A 19,993-nucleotide genomic window follows, 5' to 3' on the forward strand; every position below is an offset into this window, starting at 1 on the left:
TGTATTTAACCACCTCAATACAGGGAACTTACACCCCCTTCCTGCCCAGGCCATTTTTCAGCTTTCAGCACTGTCACACTTTAAATGACGATTGCGCGGTCATGCTACACTGTAACCATGTGAAATTGTTATCATTTTCTTCACACAAATAGAGCTTTCTTTTGGTGGTATTTAACCACTCCTGGGTATTTTATTTTTTCCAAAAAAAGAAAAAAGACCAAAAATTTTGAAAAAGTTTTTCGTAGTTTCTGTCAGTAAATTTTGTAAATAAGTAATTTTTCTCCCTCACTGATGGGCACTGATGAGGCAGAACTGATGGGCACTGATAGGCTGCAGTGATGTGGCACTTATGGGCATTGATGAGGCAGCACTTATGGACACTGATTAGGTGGAACTGATGAGGAGGCACGAATATGCCGCACTTATGGGCACTGATAGGTGGCACTGATATGTGGCACTGATGAGCACTGATAGGTGGCACTGGTGGGCACTGGGCACAGATAGGTGGCACTGGTGGGCACAGATATGCGGCACTACTGGGCACAGATATGCAGCACTGGTGGGCACAGATAGGCGGCACTGATGGGCATAGGTGGGAGACATTGATGGGCAGCAGTGATGAGCATTGATGGGCAGCACTGATAGCCAGCACTTACTGGCATCACTAATGGCCACTGATTGCTGGCACTTATGGGCACTGATTGCTGGCACTTGTGGGCACAGATTGGTGGCAATTGTGGGCACTGGTTGGCACTGATTGCTGGCAGTGGTGGGCAATCATTGCTGGCACTGGTGGGCACTTAATTGTAATCAGGACACTGATGATCAGTGCCCTGATTACATACCTAGCTGTCCCCTGTGAGGAGATGCCGCTGATCGGCTCTCCTCTCCTCACACTCAGTCAATGTGAGGTGAGGAGCGCCGATTACTGGCATCTCCGCGTTTACATGTGACCGGCTGTGACTGGACACAGCCGATCACATGGTTAAAGAGCCGCGGCCACGGCTCTTTACACAGACCTAGCAATTGCCACGCTGCGCGCCCCCGCAGGTGGCGCGAGAGCGGTCATTCTGGGAGGCCATCATATGACGGTGGGCGGGCGGCAAGTGGTTAAACAGCCATGAAGACAGTGAGGTAAGCCGGTGTAGAATTAATGGAAAGCTGTTTTATTTTTGCAAAAGAAGTACGTTAATGCTATATTGGTACATAGAGGAGATGGAATTCAGAAAAAAAAGGTGAACAAAGATGAACTTAGCCTTTAAGAATATGTCGCCTTATTTATACAAGCCTTTAAAAAAGCCATATATAAAGTTATTTTTTAAACATCAATGTATCTATATTTGCATTACTCTGGGGGATCATGCAATTGTGTTCCTCGCATAGTTACAAAATGACAGAAACATATAGAACACCTTCATTACTTCTACCAAGGCAAAGAAACATTATTTGTTGCTTTCCAAGATAACAGAAAAATACAGCTAAGGCCGTGTACTCCTTAGATAACGGCACCGTTCACCTCTACAAGGGGAGCTCTGCGGGCACTACACCCACACGGCACATTGGCTTTGAGTTAGAAGCACAAATGATTGTTTTCTACCTAGATCACATCTCTGAACACACTGACATTGCCTAACATTTCCAGTGTTTGTGATGCATTCAGGAAACACAATACTGCCAATATGATTTGAAATAGCTCAAAGCCTACCTGTGCCTGGGATTCACAAAGCCAAATGCCCTCACTCTATTTAATCTATACAGCTTAAAATTCCAGAAACAGGTTTAATGGGAAAACTGTAAAATCAAAGGTGACTGCAAAACATTAACGTTGGAAGGTATAAAGTATACATCCTTTGCATGGAGCAGAGAGCCAGTGGGCAAAGAATTTCCATGCAATCTGTAAATAGGAATAATCTTCAAAGGGGTAACTATACTAAATGCATCTGTGGACAGAGGCTGCCTTGAAAACAATAAAAAGTTTTTTTGTTTTTTTTTAACTTAAAGTGGTAGCAAAGTCTCTACTTTAACTTGTACCTACAAGTAAGCTAACAATCAGCCTTACATGTAGGTACAATAAATAACGTGCATCGTTCCAGAGATATTAACATCTGCAATAGCCAATGACGTCACCCGCACATGCGCAATGATTCCCTGCATTCAGGGCACACAGAATGCTGTTAAATGCAGAGCATCATGCCACAACCTCTGCTCTCGCACACACGTGCGGAAGTGACATCATCGCAACCCCAGACTTTCAAACGGTCGGAGTTCGCAAACCCAGAAGGAAGACTGGGTGAAGATGGAAGCCTTTATAGCTGTGACTGGAGGACTTCCTTTGAAAGGTAAGTATGTAATAACGTGCTAGTATTCTGTGCATACGAGCATATTATGGCATAAATCTATACTTTAACAGCAGTTAAAGCATAGATGTGGAGGCGTTTTTTCGAAGGTTGGTCGTAGACGGCTCAAATTTTGTCTGAAATTCAAGGCCCTGAAAGTACCACTTGGCTGGACAAAAGTCGATTGAAAAAAAAAACTAAGCCGGGTGAAAAATTATATAATTATTCAGTAGCGGACAGTGGAGATTCCTATAGAAAGGATGGGGGGAATCGACTGATTTTCTCTCTCTGAGTCCTGAAGATGATCAGGAGAAAACAAGACATGAATGTTTAGCTTTAAGTCCATATCTCAGGAAAGAAAAAATGCTATCTTGCAGTTGGGCTAAATGCTAGTTTAGGTCTAGGGGGCCTCTAAAATCACTTTTACTTACCCGATCCTTGGGTCCCTCTGCAACTGCTGCTCTCCTCTCCTCCCCTATGCTCTGGAAGTGGACTGTCCTTTAATATCCTCAGATCCACTGCAGAGGTATGGGTTCTGATTTGGTCTTGGTGATTTCAGAGGGCATCTGACCACCAGCACGTAGGGGAGAAGGTTCGGTGGGGACCGGTTTTACAGCCTGCAGGAGCCAAAGATCGGGTAAGTATACCTGTTTTTGAAGCCCTCTAGATTTAACTAGGCACTGAAACCCTTGAAGTGTTGGGACAGCCCCAGCACAAGGGAGCTTTTTTCTTTCCCCAGAGTTCAGCCTTAAGAATGCCTAAGGCTCCGTTCAGATCTAGGCATCCTGGATCATGGGCAGAATCACGGTCCCGAGTCATGGCAAATCTCAGGACGCCATTGCAATAACCGTCACTTCCAATGGCACCCCGATAGCAGCATGATTTTGCCGCAATTGTTGCCCGACGAAGCGCGGTAAAATCACGCAAACAGAATCATGGAATGCCTGTCGCCCAAAAGAAGTTCTTGTACAGTTAATAATGGGCTGACTGAGGGAACCCCTACCTCTTGCTTCCAGCTTGTAGACATAAGCTACCAAAGTGGCATGTTTGTCACACAATGTAATGAAATTGTTGTTGAGGTCACAAAGCACATTTTTTAAAAAACAAACTTGGGCCTATCCCATGCAGGGCACATCCACAGGTTTTCTTTAATGCCCTCACCTCATCAAGGAAGGGTGATTATGTGTTTCCAGGGAGGAGGATATTAGAGCAAACCTGCTGTGCCCTAACTCAATAAAGATGTTTTCTAGATGGCACATAGCTACCTGATACTGACTGATGAATTGTTGAAATAATGCAGTTATTCAGGGGATAGTTCAAGGGCTTGTTCACACAAGAGTGCGTGTGGTCCAGTTTTGACAGCCCATTCCAATTGCACTGGAACATAAAAAAGGTAGAGCAAGCATTACTTTTTCAAATCGCACTGCATCAAACCCCATGGTACTCCGGTGGCTGTAAGCCCACTTGTTAATTTGAAAAGACTTCAGCTTTCCATCCTGACCTGCAGCACCTCCAGCCCCCTGCTGTGAGGATGACAGTGGCGGCCGAGCGAGAGACCTGGGAGAGGACACCCTGCTGCTAAGTGGCACAGCTGCGGTCCGGACAGGACTGTCACTTGGCCCACGATCCGCATTTAGTAATCCCTGCACTAAACAAACTAACGTCAAACTCCAGCTAACACTTTATGAGCAGTTACAGCAAACCGTCTTTTCTCCTTTTGGGATAAAGCTGATCTTTTTAAGTACCCCTGCCAGTGTTGAATGATTTGTCTTATCCCTGTAACTGCTACATCTCCTAGAGAGCTTGTTCTTTTGAAAAACAACAGATTTGCTGGCTAGATCACCAGATGAAAATAGAAGAAAGAAAGCCTAAAAAACAAAACGAATACAGCCATCACATATAAGAATTTGTAAGCTGCAATATACTAAATGTTTGCTTTTAGGTTTGATACTGCTTTAACCCCTTTGGAGCTGGCACCCCTTAAGGGGTTTAGATGCCTGGAGGTGGAGCGGAACTTATGATTATGTGACTGCCATGACAGCCAATCACATGATCGGAAAGCTCCCGATTTCCGTTAGCCTCCGGTAACTGTGCCAGGAGCGCACAGGGTGCGCACTCTTGGCACAGCTATATGCATGCACTAATGCATGCAAATATGTGGCCACTCGGTGCCAAGGTTCACCCGCCAAAAGGCAGCATATTTGCGAATGGCTGGTGCCAAGAGGTTAAGCATTGACGGTCAGGCTATAAGGAAGAGGAACTGCTACCTCTTGAATGCCTGTTTGTTTTCCACTGAACACGGATTTTGAATGGGAATGCTGTGTTAAGATCTCAAGCCAAGCATTTGGCTTGTTGTTGTGGTGCAGCTCTATTCACTTGAATGGGTTGCACTTATCGGCAGTACTGCCAAACACGACACAAGGTATATATTTTGCAGCTTTGTACCGCAACCACGGAAGTGGGTACTAACATGGCTAGAAGCCATGTTAACTTATGGCTGTGCGGTCAACAGTGGTAAAACCCAACTCAGCTGTCAACTTTTACCACCCCTCAGTTGCCTGTGTACACTTAGCCTTGGTTAATATGAAAGCAATAAGAAGTTAGTATTTGTTAGAAAAGCCTGCTGCTGCCCACAGAGACTTGATAACACAGAGAACATGTTCTAAAAATCCCTGCCAACATATTTTACTCAACATAAAGACTACATGATCCAAATGTGTGGGACTAAACTCAACAGGAACCTTCTTAGGCCAATATTATGTGTCTATTGGTTATAATTATGAAAAGAAGATCTTTCATTTTCTACCACTGTTGTTGAGAAATCAATCAATGTATGGGCAATAAAGAGGTCAATGTTATATCTAACTGCACCATGATCTGTGTATAACAAGTAGGCTTATTGAATCTTTGATGTATTTCTAGACTATTCCACCATCTTAGGGTAGACATGCGGTTTCCTGAGTACACAGGATAATGACCTGCTGAAGGTGCAGCCAGATAACTACAGCATGAAGAATCTCATTAAACCAAATCACTCTTCAGATACTGAACTGATTAGCACGTTGTGTGCTAGTTCTTCAAAAAATAGTTTTCTTCTTAAGTCAGAAATACAATACACAACTGTCATCCTTTCAACGAAGTGTATAGAGTAATGAGCACCAAACCCACTGGGGGGTAGTCTTTCCTTTTTATTTCCCTTTTCTTTAATTTCCTTCCCAAATTACATTTTAATACAACTCTCCCTCCCATCTTATTTTCTCTGTTCACAACTTTTGTATTTATGAAAAAGCCTTAAGTGTTTCTGCCATGTTTTACATGTCATTACTCACTTATCAGCATGGGTTAGGGTTAGATCTTCAGCGTCTAGGTCAGTGATGGCAAACCTTGGCACCCCAGATGTTTTGGAACTACATTTCCCATGATGTTCAACTACACTGCAGAGTTCATAAGCATCATGGGAAATGTAGTTCCAAAACATCTGGGGTGCCAAAGTTCGCCATTACTGGTCTAGGTGATGTCAAAAGGACGAATTTTCCATCCTGGGGTGAAGTAATCAGTCATCTTATTGTTAATTAGAGTTCAAGTGAGAAGTTAGAAGTCCCTGGGGCTCCCAGTCCTATGACCTGCCAACTTAAAGGGCAACTCAGGCACAGGCTTTTTATCTAGTGTTTAAAGCTGTTAGAACCTTGTTTAGTTTTTGTATTGCTGTTTGTACCTGGGTTTTCTTCACTCTCACTTTGTGTCCTGGTTACCACTGTAAGTGGGACAGAAAGTGAAGGAAAATTGAAAAATGTATGCTTGTAACCGGATGAGAAGATGAAGGGAAATTTTCCAACAAGGGCACCTGTACAAGTGACAGCTGTAAAATGTGGAATTTCCACTAATTTTGCAGACATTTCCCCCTCATTGTGTCTCCAAGATAGGAAATATAGACAGAGTTGAACTTTACAAGGGATGTTCCAGGACCCCTAAAATAGTTTGTGCATGCACAAGAAGTTTGTAGTCAAGTCACCCATTCCCAGAAGAGGAACTCTACCAGTGCTGAATATGTTGCAGAGGGAGAACAGGTATGTAGAGAAACCAGATCTTGTAGGGGAACACGTCAAAGGTTAAAGCAGTAGTAAAGCCCACTTGGTGATTTGTACCTACAGGTAAGCCTACAATAAGGCTTACTTGTAGGTAAAATGACTCTCCTAATGTGCACTGTTTAGGAGATATTCACCCTGGATGTAGTCCGTTACATCACCGGTGCATGAGCTCTAAAGGTCCAACATATCTTCTGGACCTTCAGAGCTTTGTGCAGAAACTGAGGGCTCCTGCACTTGCCGTCATCGTGGCTCCAGCCAATCACATAGCCGGAGTACGCGAACCTGAAAGAAAGACCTGGGGAAGATGTCAGCCCTCTCATCAGTGACAGAGCGCCGCTGGAAGGCTCTGTTCCAAGGTAAGTATTTCATAATGTGCTAGCACAATTATGCAATTGCCTTACATGTGTGTTTTTTTTTTAAACAGCTACGGTTTACTACCGCTTTAATACGTAATTTTCTGTACTAATATGGACATGTTTTTAAATATCTGTTTGCAGGTCTGTTTGAAAAGGAAATGAACCACAGGAAATAGAATTGCTACTTTATATCAAGGAATTGTTTGCGTGACAAAATTACAGAAAAAATTTCTACCTTTTAAACAAAGTAGAACCAGAATTGCTAATGTAACCTTTACTAACAACAAATCAGAAATCCAGGACCGTTCACTCACACAAACACTGAACCCCAAAACACGGACATTGGTGATAGAGTGCAGAAATAATGCTTTATTATCTTACAATTTAAATGTATGCAATTGCGTAAATACAATTCTAATGTAAGAAATCATCATTCACTCCAAGTTACACAGCTAAAATACATGTATACACAGAGGCTAAGTGGTTAGAACTTCTGTCTGGCAGCACTAGGGATATTGGTTAGAATCCCAACCACGGCTCTACCTGCCTGGAGTTTACATGTTACAGTTCTCCATGAGCTTGCATGGGTTTCCTCCGGGAAATCTGGTTTCCTCTCACACTTCAAAGACATGGTGGTAGATTAATTGGCTCATGTCCAAATTGGCCCTTGTATGTGTATATATAAATGTGAGTTAGGGACCTTAGATTGTAAGCTCCTTGAGGGCAGGGACTGATGGGAATGTACAATGTATATGTAAAGCGCTGCGTAAATTGTCAGCGCTAAATATGGGGAGACAAACCAATCTCTCAACAAATGAATGGCTCAACATAGGAGGGTAAATTTTCCCAGTCAAGGCTCATTGATAATGAGGTGCACATTTTGGAGAGAGAGGACAACTGGTTTACTAGAAGCATGAAAGAGGCCATCAACATCAAACTGGAACAACCATCCCTGAACAGGATAGATATATATATAGATATATCTATAGATATAGATATATCTATAGATATATCTATATATATATATAGATATATATATCTATAGATATATAGATATATATATATCTATATATATATATAGATATATAACTATATACATATATATATATCTATATATATAGATATATAGATATATCTATATATATCTATATATAATTATTTATTTATTTATTTTCATACATGTAGCTTTTTAGCTGTTAAACCTAGTGTTCTTCTTTTTAATAGACAGTATTTTTTACTCACTGTTTTACAACAGCAGTTGTATTGGCAGTACTGACAAGATATCAATAATGGCTTCTGACCCCAATTAGTACAAAGAAGAGCAGTCATTAATTCAAAACTTTAAATCACACAATTCTGTCTGTGGTGACTTCAGTGCCCATAGCAGTGGCGGTGTGTCCATAAGGTCGCATGGGCACCGCCCCCTCTCTCCAGCCACCCCCTCTATGACAAATGGATAGATTCGTGCATAGCTGTCACCCCCTTTTTGGGCGTCAGGCGTCTGAATTATAGCGGCGGGGGTGTTTTTGAAGCACCTGATTAGAGCCACCGGCTCTAATAGGCTTCAAAATAGGTGAACCGCAAGCGCTCACAGTCCACCCAGGTGTATTAGAAAAGCGAATGAATATACGCCTCTCTGCAAATCAGGTGCTTGGGTCTGTTACCTGTCATCTAACTTACTGAAATGACAGGCACTGTGATTGGACACCTATCAGGAGGAGAGAATGGGAGGAGAGGATGGGAGGAGATGCATGGAGGACACCGCTCGCTGCCGCCACCCGCTGCCCCACTGAGACAAGGTAAGTGCTGGGCAGACGGCGAGTGGGCGGGGGGGTCACAGTGGCAGCATTCGCTGGCACAGTGGCGGCATTCAATGGGCACAGTGGCGGCATTCAATGGGCACAGTGGCAGCATTCAATGGGCACAGTGGCTGCATTTGATGGGGCACAATGGCAGCATTTGATGGGCACAGTGGCTGCGTTTGATGGAACAGTGGCAGTATTTGATGGGCACAGTGGCAGCATTGGGTGGGAACAGTGGCTGCATTTGATGGGGCACAGTGGCAGCATTTTATGGGCACAGTGGCTGCGTTTGATAGCACAGTGGCAGCATTCGATGGGCACAGTGGCAGCATTTGATGGCACAGTGGCAGCATTTGATGGCCACAGTGGCGGCATTTGATGGCACAGTGGTGACATTCAATGGGCACAGTGACAGCGTTTGATGGGCACAGTGGCTGCGTTTGATGGCACAGTGGCAGCGTTTGATGGGTACAGTGGCTGCATTTGTCGGGCACAGTGGCGGCATTTGATGGGCACAGTGGCTGCGTTTGATGGGCACAGTGGCTGCGTTTGATGGGCACAGTGGCTGCAATTGATGGGCAGAGTGGCGGGATTTGATGGGCACAGTGGCTGCATTTTATGGGCATAGTGGCTGCATTTGATGGCACAGTGGCTGCAATTGATGGCACAGTGGCTGCAATTGATGGGCACAGTGGCTGCATTTGATGGGCACAGTAAGGCTGCAATTGATGTTTTTGTTTTCATAATTTTTCAGTTTGTTTACGCCCCCCATAAAAAATTTTGAGCACCAGCCACCACTGGTTCACAGTATTTAGCTTTCACATCACTGTTGTAGGATCTCATCTATCACTGGGATGACAAGTCTCTGCTCTGCATTATTACCATTTTCAAAGGGAAGTGTATTTGGAAACATGCATGTATTACCTTTGTGCATACTCCCGTTATGGCATCACACAGAGTCAAGATGGAGATGTTCTGGGCCCTGTTTAACCAGTTCACTGCCACCTTGGTGTTGGTTGCCCATTTCACCATGGTTATATAGTACTCTCTGCAATGAGAAGACATTATGAAATAAATTACCTTTGTATTTACTAAACATTATACAGTAACTAGAAAAGGTACAATTTCTGGGGAAATTGTGAAAGTGTTCTTGCCTCTACAACTGGAGTGAGCGGAGTAACTGGGTGGGGTGGAGTGGCTTGAGTAACTGTGAAAAGTGTTAAAAAGCTTAATATTTTAAAAAGTATAAATAGTAGTAAAAAAGTTCCATCATTCGCTGAAAGAGCTGAACATTTTTTTCAAAAGTAATTTTTTTTTTCAAAAATGAATTTTTTTTCTTCAAAAATGATTTTTTTTTCGAAATTATTTTTTTTTTTAAATAATTTTTTTTTCAAAAATAATTTTTTTTTTCAAAAAAATTTTTTTTTTCAAATATATTTTTTTTTTTCAAAAATAATTTTTTTTTTAAAGTAATTTTTTTTTCCAAAATATTTTTTTTTTTTTTCAAAAATAATTTTTTTTTTTCAAAAATAATTTTTTTTTTTTTCAAAAATAATTTTTTTTTTTTTTCAAAAATGATTTTTTTTTTTTTCAAAAATTATTTTTTTATTTTTTTCAAAAATATTTTTTTTTTTACATGGGGCGGTCATAATGTTTTGGCTGATCATTGGGTGGTCATAATGTTTTGGCTGATCATGGGGTTGTCAGCTTTTGTCACCTCCCACTCTAGTTTTGAACATTTCGCCATTCATTCCTATGGGACCAATTTCGCCGCAAAAACGTCATTTCGTGGACCATTCGGCGAAACATTCCACAAAGTAATAACACACCAATCGGGAACAATCCGCTCGTTTCGGTATATTATTTGTCTCTGTAGTGTGAAAACTGTGGGAGGAGTCTACTAGCATTATCAAGTCTAGCAGATGAAGTCACATGCATTTGGGGTGTCTCAGCATCTTGTGTTTACAACCACTGTTTCCTAGCAACGCTCATGCCCTGTTTATGCTTCCCAAATACTACTTCATCAAAACTGCCCCATCAGAATTACCCCATCAAAACTGCCCCATCATATTCCTCTATTATAAATCAGTACATGGTGTGTCTGTCCCCTCCCCCGGGCTCTGTAATCAGAGCTGAGATGCTCCAGCCACCTCCCCCCCTGTGTATAACAGAAGCTTTGGTAACCATGGCAACAAAACAAACACAGTACACGCTGATTAATGGCTAAAATTTCCTGAAATGACCTCTAAACAAATGGCCGTATTTTAAAAACTATACATCCTACAGCGAAGATCTTTATATTGTGAGAATCACAAGACCCAGACCTAGATTTTGATACATAGTATGTCTCTGAAATATTAAAAATGAAGGCACGGTCGCAGTTTAGAAATTGCCCTTCAAATTTGAAGGGGCTAGAGTGTAGTTTCAATGAATGTCAATGGACGGCATGAGTTGCAAACAAATGGTCATATTGTGAAAACTATCAGGACTATGGCTTAGCCGTGGACATGTTTAGTGGCAGCAGGGATAGCTGAACGTTTTGATATAAGATTTGTGTAGGTGGGCTTGAAAATGAGGGAGTGGCGGCAGTTTAGAAATCATGTTCTGATTTTCCAGCTTTTGCCATCTCCCACTCTAGTTTCCCCATTCATTCCTATGGGACCAATTTCGCCGCAAAAACTACGATATTTCGTGAACCATTCGGCGAAACGTTCCACAAAGTAATAGCACACCATTCGGGAACAATCCGCACGTTTCGGTATATTACTTGTCTATGTAGTGTAAAAACTGTGGGAGGAGTTAGGGTGGTAAATTTGGCTATAATAATAAGAATAATATATATGTGAGATAACAAATAAGTGGTCTTGCTATGCAAGAACACTTAAATATACAACATATTTACAATGTGTCTGTTAATCTACATACAATATGTGGGGCTACGTTTTTCGACAGCATTACTGTGTTCCCGGTGCATTTTGATGCACCTGACTGCATTGTAATATTTCTAATACACTTCTGATATATTGTTTCTTTCAGGGCTGGTTCACACCACAAAAATACACTCCAGATCCGTTCCGGATGAGTTTCGGCATGCGCTTTTTTGATAGTTCCAGGGTGGGTTTGGTGCATTTTTGATGCATTTCAGGATGTATTCTATGTGCTTTTTTTCTTTTTTTTTTTCTGTTTCAATAAACTAGGGTCCAGTGCGTTTTGATACATTCCATTGCATTTTTTATGCATTTTTAATGCCTTTCAGTATAGTCCAGCACAGGAAAAATGCTGCATGGTCTACTTTTTTCTCTTGGAACTGGAAAGCCCTGGAACTGACTGTACCGGTGTGAACTATGCCATTCGAAATCATATAACCTACTTTCCATGCGTTTTTGAGGTAGAAAAAAATGCACTTGACTGCATGTGGTGTGAACTGGCCCTAAAGGACTGTGGTTTATCTATTTATTAATTTACATATTTTTACCATATTTTTTTAAAATATGAATGCAATAGTTCAGAGTAATGAAAATTACCGACTGTGTTTTTTTTTTTAATGTAATCTTTATTGAAGGAAGTTTTTCTTACATATAAGTAGAAAACGAAGAAAATATCATGGTATATTTAGGTTGTGCAGCCAAAATGATAAAGCAATAAGCATACAGCAAACAGTAAACAAAATTGTATACAAATGAGGATGTAACAAAACGTGTCACTATGAAAGCATGGAAGCTAAAAGTATCAAAGCAAACACATGAGACATATCACATATATCATGTGCCCATAGCAACCAACTGTCCCTGTTTTCGAGGGACTTTCCCTGATTTGGAGCAATGTCCCTCTGTCCCTCATTCCTCCTCATTTGTCCCTCATTTTGGTCTGATCTATATAGATGTATATAACATTTACTTTGTATCTATCAAAAAGTGTTTTCCAGCACTAAACCTTTCATCTGATTTCTAAATTGCTGCATTTGTAAATTCCAAAAGCCAATATAAAGGAATAGTAGTGGTAAAAAAAGCACTTGTGAATTTAACCAATCTTGATTTTTTGTACAATTCTCCTTTAAGGGGGCGTGGCCAGGGGTGTGTCCCCTGACTGCATACTTTTGCTGATAGGTGTCCCTCATTCCCATCTCAAAAAGTTGGGAGGTATGTGTGCCCCATATCATGTCATACCTCAGAGCATACATCAGATGTCACATGAGAAACTAGGAGAAATGCTCAGACCCCCACCATTGGAAGAAGTGCAGGCGCTGATGAAGGGGTTTGTGGAGCCACTGAAGCCCCTGAAGTATAGTGGATTCAAGTGGCCCAGACAGTGCAGAACTCACTGCACCGGCCTTTACATGTAGCTATCTATTCCTCCATCTCCGTTATGTTGTTCACCAGGCGTACCCACTCTGAACGGCAATAAATCTGGGTCTTTTGCCAATAGATTTGAGTCAGGCGCTGTTTAAAAGGTGAGGCAAAACGCATTTGTGCTAATGGCTAGGAGGGATGGAGGGTACATGAAGTAGAAACTGCATTGGTGAATCAGGCATGTCAATATCAAGGATCAATCTGATTTGAGCTCTGATATCCTTGGGGCATTCCCACCAAATATGCAGGAAGGTACCACGTTTAAAAAAACAAAAATAACCCAAACATATACTTACCTACTCTGCACAATTGTTTTGCACTGAGCAGCCTGGATCCCCCTCTACTAGTGTCCCCCGGGAGCGCTCAGGGCCCCTCCCCCTTGCAAAGTGCTCCCACAGCAAGCCACTTGCTGTGGAGGCACTCGTGTGTGCGTGTGAGCTGGCATTTTGCGTCCATAAGACACAGAGGGTGCGGCTCAGCCCCCCCCCTGCTCTCGCGTCACTGGCTGAGATTGACAGCAGCATCTCATCTCAGCCAATCACTAGGGAGAGACAAAGGAGAGCCTCGGGTCTCGTGCACATTGCTGGCTTGAGATCGGGTTTAGGTGAGTGTTAGAGGGGCTAAGGGGGGAGCTGCTTACTAAAGGTTTCTTACCCTCGTGTATACAGCACATGAAGGCAAAAAACATTCAGCCTTTACAATCTTGCTAATGTAATACTTACCCACCTTCTTTTTTTTTAATGTTCCATTGTTATTATACAAAACAATGTAAGAAACACACAAAACAAATACATTGCAGCATGAAACAGTATGTATCATAAATGTGACCGGTTACTACAATTATTGGCAGAATTATAAGCAGAATCTAAGGGGGAAATGAGTAGCACTGTAACAATCAGATAAAGAGAGTATAATAAAAATGTAATGGAATGTAAAAATAACATGAATTCCATCCATTATTAGAAGATAGCAATTGATGGGAGAAAGAGTGGTCTCTCGCCCCCAAATGCATTCGTTATGTAGAAGATATTTATATATATTTGTTGTCTTGAAGCTGCTCCAACCAGCCCAGATTTCATTATGTTTATCTTCTCTAGAACCTAATTAATCCACCTTATAGCTTGTAATTGCAGTATGTATACAGGGGCAGACATACTGTAATTTCCTGTTACATATGCAGGCAATTCTTTCTACTTTCTGCTCCTCTATCCAATTGCAGTCCATCAGACAGGGTCTAAAAACACAAATGATTGCACTGGTAGATCAAACAAAACAAGCCACTGGCAAAAAAAAAACAAAAAAACAATTGGATGGAATTGTAAATAGCGTACATAAAATTAGGTTACCTGTGCTAACAATGAATAAAAGTCGATGTGACAACATGCAAAATGAGTCTAGTGCATTTAAATCAAAAGTCCCATGTTGTAAAACAGTCCATAATAACACAGCATAAAAGTTCCAAGTGTAAAGGTTCCAATTTTGTATAAGCCCAAACAGTGTGTCCAATGTACGAATATAGATGATGATCCAAAAGGTGAATCACCCGAGTGTGCCTCCACCATAAGATAAAAAGTGGCTTCTTCCCACAGACTATGGATTCTTAATCAGAAAGAGTCAAAAGTATGTATAGTAAAAATATAATTTGGGATGGAAACCATTTACTCCTTTCCTCCTCTACGATTAGTGCAGTCTCGTAAACAATGGTAAAGATTACTTCATCATACCATGTAGGGAAAACAAATCGAAAGAAACCCACAGTGTAAAACTGTATAGCACATGTATTAAGGTACAAATGGTATTAAATGTACAAGGAAATACTAGTCACTCACAAAGTGAATCATAAAAGCAAGCATGTATATGAAAGAATACTGGTCCCAGGACCTGATCCAATCACTTTGTGGTTTTGGCATGCGTGGTGAAGTTTTAGGCTGGGTTCACACTATTGCAAATTGGATGTGGGTTTCCCTGCATACAATTCGCATAGCAGGCGATTGTAACCGGCTGTCTATGGAGCCGGTTCACACATCTCCGCAGCGACTCCGGTGCGAATAGCACAGGAGTCCTGTGCGTCTTTTGGTTCTTTTCAGGCTCTGAATTCAGCCCAAAATTTAGCCTGAAATCGGACCTGAAACGGTGAATGGAGAGGCAACGAACTTACCACGGCCAATGTGGTGAGGAAAAACACCACATTGGTAAGCATTTATAATTATTAAATTTTTTGTGCTTTTAGATGCAATTTTAGTGTCTTTTTAAACCTTAAGGCTCCGTTCACACCTAGGCGTGAAACACGCAAAACATGGGTCGCGCTTGCGATCACATTACTTTCAATGGCACCCCAATTGCGCCGCAATTATAGCCCGACAAATCGTGGTAAAATTGTGGTAAAGTTGCGCAAACAAAAGCGTGGGACGCCTGTCGCCCAAAAGAAGTTTTGGAACTTCTTTTGGGCGACAGGTATCCTGTGGTTTTCCCATGATTTGTCGGGCAAAATCACGCCGCGATTGTGATGCCATTGAAAGTAGCAGAATTGCAAGCATGTCCCGTGTTTTGCAGCGATTTGGAAATCGTGGGCTATCCAGAACACCTAGGTGTGAACAAAGCCTTACAGCCCAATGCTCTTGGTAGCCAGAGACGTTGAGGTCAGGGCTGCCCGGGCTTTAGGTTAGCAGGGCTGCCCGGGCTTTAGGTTATAAGAGGGAACTCAAGAACAGAAGTTTTTATATTCATAGTCATTTTTTTTTTTACTTAGCTCAAAAAGGGATTTTAAAGAGGAAGTAAACCCTGATGGGTTTTACTTCCTCTTTTGTTCCCTGCAAACCCTACAAAGTAAAAGAATAATGGGCTAGTATGCATCGCATACTAGCCCATTAAGTAGCACTTACCTGCAAACAAAGCCTGCGCTGTCCCCGCTGGAGGCCGCATCCATCTTCGCCCCTCTTCCTTCCGGGGTAGCGGACTCCGGCTGTGTGACTGGCTGGAGCCATGTGACATCACTCCATCCACGGCACTTGCTCGGGAAGAAGCTGCACAGAGGGCTGTTTCTAAACAGCGCATGCGACAATGACATCATCGGCGCACTACAAGGTAAATAACCCCTAAACGGCGCACGTTTAGGAGATATTTACAGTACCTTATTCTAGGCTTACCTATAGGTACAAGTTCTAAAAAGGGGGTTACAACCACTTTAAGGTGTAAGGGTTGGATTGCTCCACTTTTATGTGTTTATGATTACAAATGTTATGCTGTTCTTGTATTATATTTACAAAAAATGAAATAAAGAATATACAAAATAACAGTTTGTATACATCATTTTTTTCATCATAAATCACCGTGTTTATTTCTATTGTACAATTCCTGAGTCTTGTTAATCATCCCTATAATCCCAAATCTCCATCTGTACAGCAAAATTCTGGTTTACTGTGCAGACACGTTCCCAGATTTCTGGCAATGAAATGTAAAAATTAAAGAACCCAGTGCTGTGCTTTGCAGTATTTTATTAAAGGGGTTTTTGGCTGCTTTTTGCCCCCCTCTCTAGAACATGACTGCTTTTAGTGTCAGTAGCGGCTCTAAAGACTGGTGTAGAATTTGTAGGTGAAATAGAGATGTCCCTTTTTTCATCATAGCAGTGATACACTTAATTTTCATTGCTACATATAAAGGAATGATGATGATTATATGCCTGGAAAACATCCAAAAGTCCCTGCTAGTTTTGTTTCTGGATGACTGATAAATAACAGCAGCACTTATAAGGAACACTGATTAGCTTTATCTAATAAGCTTGTACTAGGAGTCAGTGCTGATTGATCATTCAGGACTGGGTGAACATTTCAAGTGCAAAACTGAGCCAGATATTCCAACACAAACTGACATTTCTGATTACAAGATGAATGCCCTGTTCTTGCAAATGGAAAAAGCCAGACCACTTATGCCGAACTCAGCAAGGTTTATGTGTTTGTGCAAGTAATTGTCAGGGTTGATACACTGCGTTATTATTTAGCAAATTGATGGCTGGAAATAATATACACTTTTATTTACTCAGTTATCGCTAAATCCATATTAATCAGGCTACAAGGGCCAACTTTAGGATCCAAATATTTTTCATGAAATGCATGTTTTATGCCTTCACTACTTCATTTGGATTCTTTATACAAGAGTTGGATTAATGATTTAGAGATATGGAAAGATAACTAAAATGTATTTTCTAGATGACACTGAAACTTAGACGAGTATAAAATATTACATATGACTAATATGCAATCTTTACATTCAGCCAGCAGGCAGCTCTTTAGTCTACTTTTCATGTTTTTTTTTCTCTATTTTCTTTAATAGAAAAAAAAGCCTGTTTTGTTTACAGCACTCAATAGCATAAGCTAGATTATTCCTGTTTAATACTATTGCTCACTCACTTTAAAGTGGTTGTAAACCCTAGGACAAAAAAAAAAACCCTGCAAGACATAGCATAGCATACTAGCTCATTATGAATTACTTACCTGAGATCGAAGCCCCTGCAGCCATCCTCGTACATCACTCCGGCGGACAACATCGCTCCCGGAGTTAATTCTGGGTATCGCAGGCTCCGACGCTGTAACTGGCCAGAGCCACAATGACGTCACTCCCGCGCATGCGCGTGGGAGCCGCCGGTAAAGGCACACTCACTGAAGCAACGACACGTACGTGCCATTGCTTCAGTTTGCTTCAGTGTGCATGTGCCGATGACGTCGGCACATGCAAATACAGGGGATAGCTTCTAAACCGTTCAGGTTTAGGAGATATCCAGGGTAGCTAAAGGCAAGCCTTATTATAGGCTTACCTGTAGCAAAAAGTGTGTTGTAAGGGTTTACAACCACTTTAAGTATGCTGTATTAGCTATGATGGGGGAATTACTGGGAGGGGTGGTAAGGGGTGGTATGGTCCTGAACTAGCCTTCAGGTCTTTGTATTGTGAAAGTTTATGCTCTTGCCACTTTTTGTTTTTTGCTCTTTTTGTTTTTTTGGTTTTAATTACAGAGTTGTACCTTTATAATACTTTCTGCAAAACGAAATAAAGGAGAAATTTCCAAAAAGAAAAATAGCATAAGCTAAAATTTACATGTTCATCCCTATCAAATTGCTTTTCCCACAATTCTAATTATAAATGTTTTGCTGAAAAGAAATTGGTTTTGTTAGAGCCCAAAATAGAGGTGTCCATACCAACTCTGTATGTTGAGCTCTATAATAGCTGTGTAGGCTGTTATGGCAGCAGATTTACCACTGCTTCTGTTAAAATAATATTCTAATATAATAATTATATTATATAATATAAAAAAATATCATTTTTATTAATAAACATAGCCTATATGCTCAAAATATTAATTTATTACAAATTACTTTAAAAACCTTTAAACCTTTGCTGAATATGTGAAATCATGTTTTTGATGAGTTGACTGCCTGTAATGTGCTCACATTATTTTAGAAAAACAAAAACAAAACAAAACAAAAAAAAACTGCCTTTCCACAGACCCTAATGTTTGAACACACAATCAGATTAGATATGTCAGATCAACAAACTATGTAGTGTGCGGATCTACTGTATTGTCCATTCACAATATATATCAAGAAGACCTTCACATTGTGCTGTGGTCGGTAAACATCTGACTTGACAGTTCAAGTCAGGATTTTATTGCTGTCGACAAATCCATCCAGCACCTGACCCTAAACTCTACTAAGGTTACGGCAAAATGCATAAAAATACTGCAAAAAACATCCTCCACCATATTGAAAAAAAAAAAACACCCTCCACCAGGTGTTGTTGGAGGTTGTTTTAGCACTATTTTGGTTATGCATTTTGCCGTGACCTCAATAAATCCTTGAGGTTTAGGATGGAGTGCTGGTTTTCTCAGTTTTATGATTTTTTTTATTATTGTTGTCTATGTCCCTACTGGGGATGTTAGCCTTTTATTTGTCCTGGAGACCTTTGTAAGCAGCACAGAAAGTGGTAAGGAATTAAAAACTTTACCGTTATCACCAGAAACAAGAGGAAAAGGTCTCACTTTGGAGAGTCTTCCTCTCACTGTTGCTATGTGAGGACAGAAACTGAAAAATAATTCAACAGGACACAGACAGAAGAAAAAGAAACTGAAAGGAGTTTAATCCTTCTCTACTCTATCTAAAACAAAATTAAAACTATTTTTGGCTATACATACACTTTAAAGAGAACTTAGGGTTGATTTACTAAAATCAAATAAGCTGTTCACTTTGCAAGAGAATTTCCACTTAGCTTAGTAAATGTGATGAAAATTCTATTTGCAAAGAATACCCAATCATGTCCAAAGAAAAAAAAAAAAAAAAAACAGTCAGCAGAGCTTTACCTTTGAAAAAAATCCTTTGCAAGGTCAACAGTCTTTAGTCTTTTTCACTTTGTCCTTTCGGGTCAAAGGATGAATGGGACAGAGTTTCTTTATGACTTTGTGGGTCAGTTAATTACATTGGATGGAGTTAAGCAAATGTCAATGCAGACTGTAACCTGCTCCTTCTCTGCGGATATAAACACATGTACTCCAGTCTCTGTCCCTTCCTGCATAATAAGCAAGAGAATCAGCCTTCGACACTCAAATGATTAACGCCAACGTTGTAATGAGAGGATAACTGCTAAGAAAGTAGTGAATTGGTCACAACTGCTATAAATCTGAGACTGATGCATCACGCCGGAAGTTAATTGTCCAGGTATAATTTTATTCCTAAACAAGATAAAAGACTTTATCATACAGTCAATGCATTTCAGGGGTCAGAAACCCCCCCCAACTGCGTTTATCAGGTCTTGAAGTGGGAAGTAATATATGTTGGACTGAATACAAAGTATATGGTTTTTAAACTAGAAAATTGATAGAGACAAGGGGGTTGATTTACTTAAATGGGAGAGTGCAAAATCTGGTGCAGCTGTGCATGGTAGCCAATCAGCTTCTAAATTCAGCTTGTTCAATTAAGCTTTTAACTGCAATATTTTCTTATTAAATGTGTGTATAACACACATAAAGGCAGTGCTACATAATAAAACAGAATCCTATTATTCCAGGTGTGCTAACAT

At 40.8% G+C, this 19,993-nt stretch overlaps 1 protein-coding gene across 3 annotated transcripts in view; it reads right to left on the bottom strand.

Moving 5' to 3' along the window:
* The window catches only part of DPP6 (dipeptidyl peptidase like 6), a 1,451,270-nt gene that overhangs the window by 135,874 nt on the left and 1,295,403 nt on the right, over positions 1-19,993 (bottom strand). For all 3 annotated transcript variants that reach the window (XM_073629963.1, XM_073629965.1, XM_073629964.1), the window contains exon 11: positions 9,507-9,630. In XM_073629963.1, the coding sequence (XP_073486064.1) occupies positions 9,507-9,630 (124 nt within the window). The remainder of the gene's footprint in view (positions 1-9,506; positions 9,631-19,993) is intronic.

This window comes from Aquarana catesbeiana, linkage group LG05 (assembly GCF_042186555.1).
Source record: "Aquarana catesbeiana isolate 2022-GZ linkage group LG05, ASM4218655v1, whole genome shotgun sequence".
In the NCBI taxonomy this organism is placed as follows: Eukaryota; Metazoa; Chordata; class Amphibia; order Anura; family Ranidae; genus Aquarana; species Aquarana catesbeiana.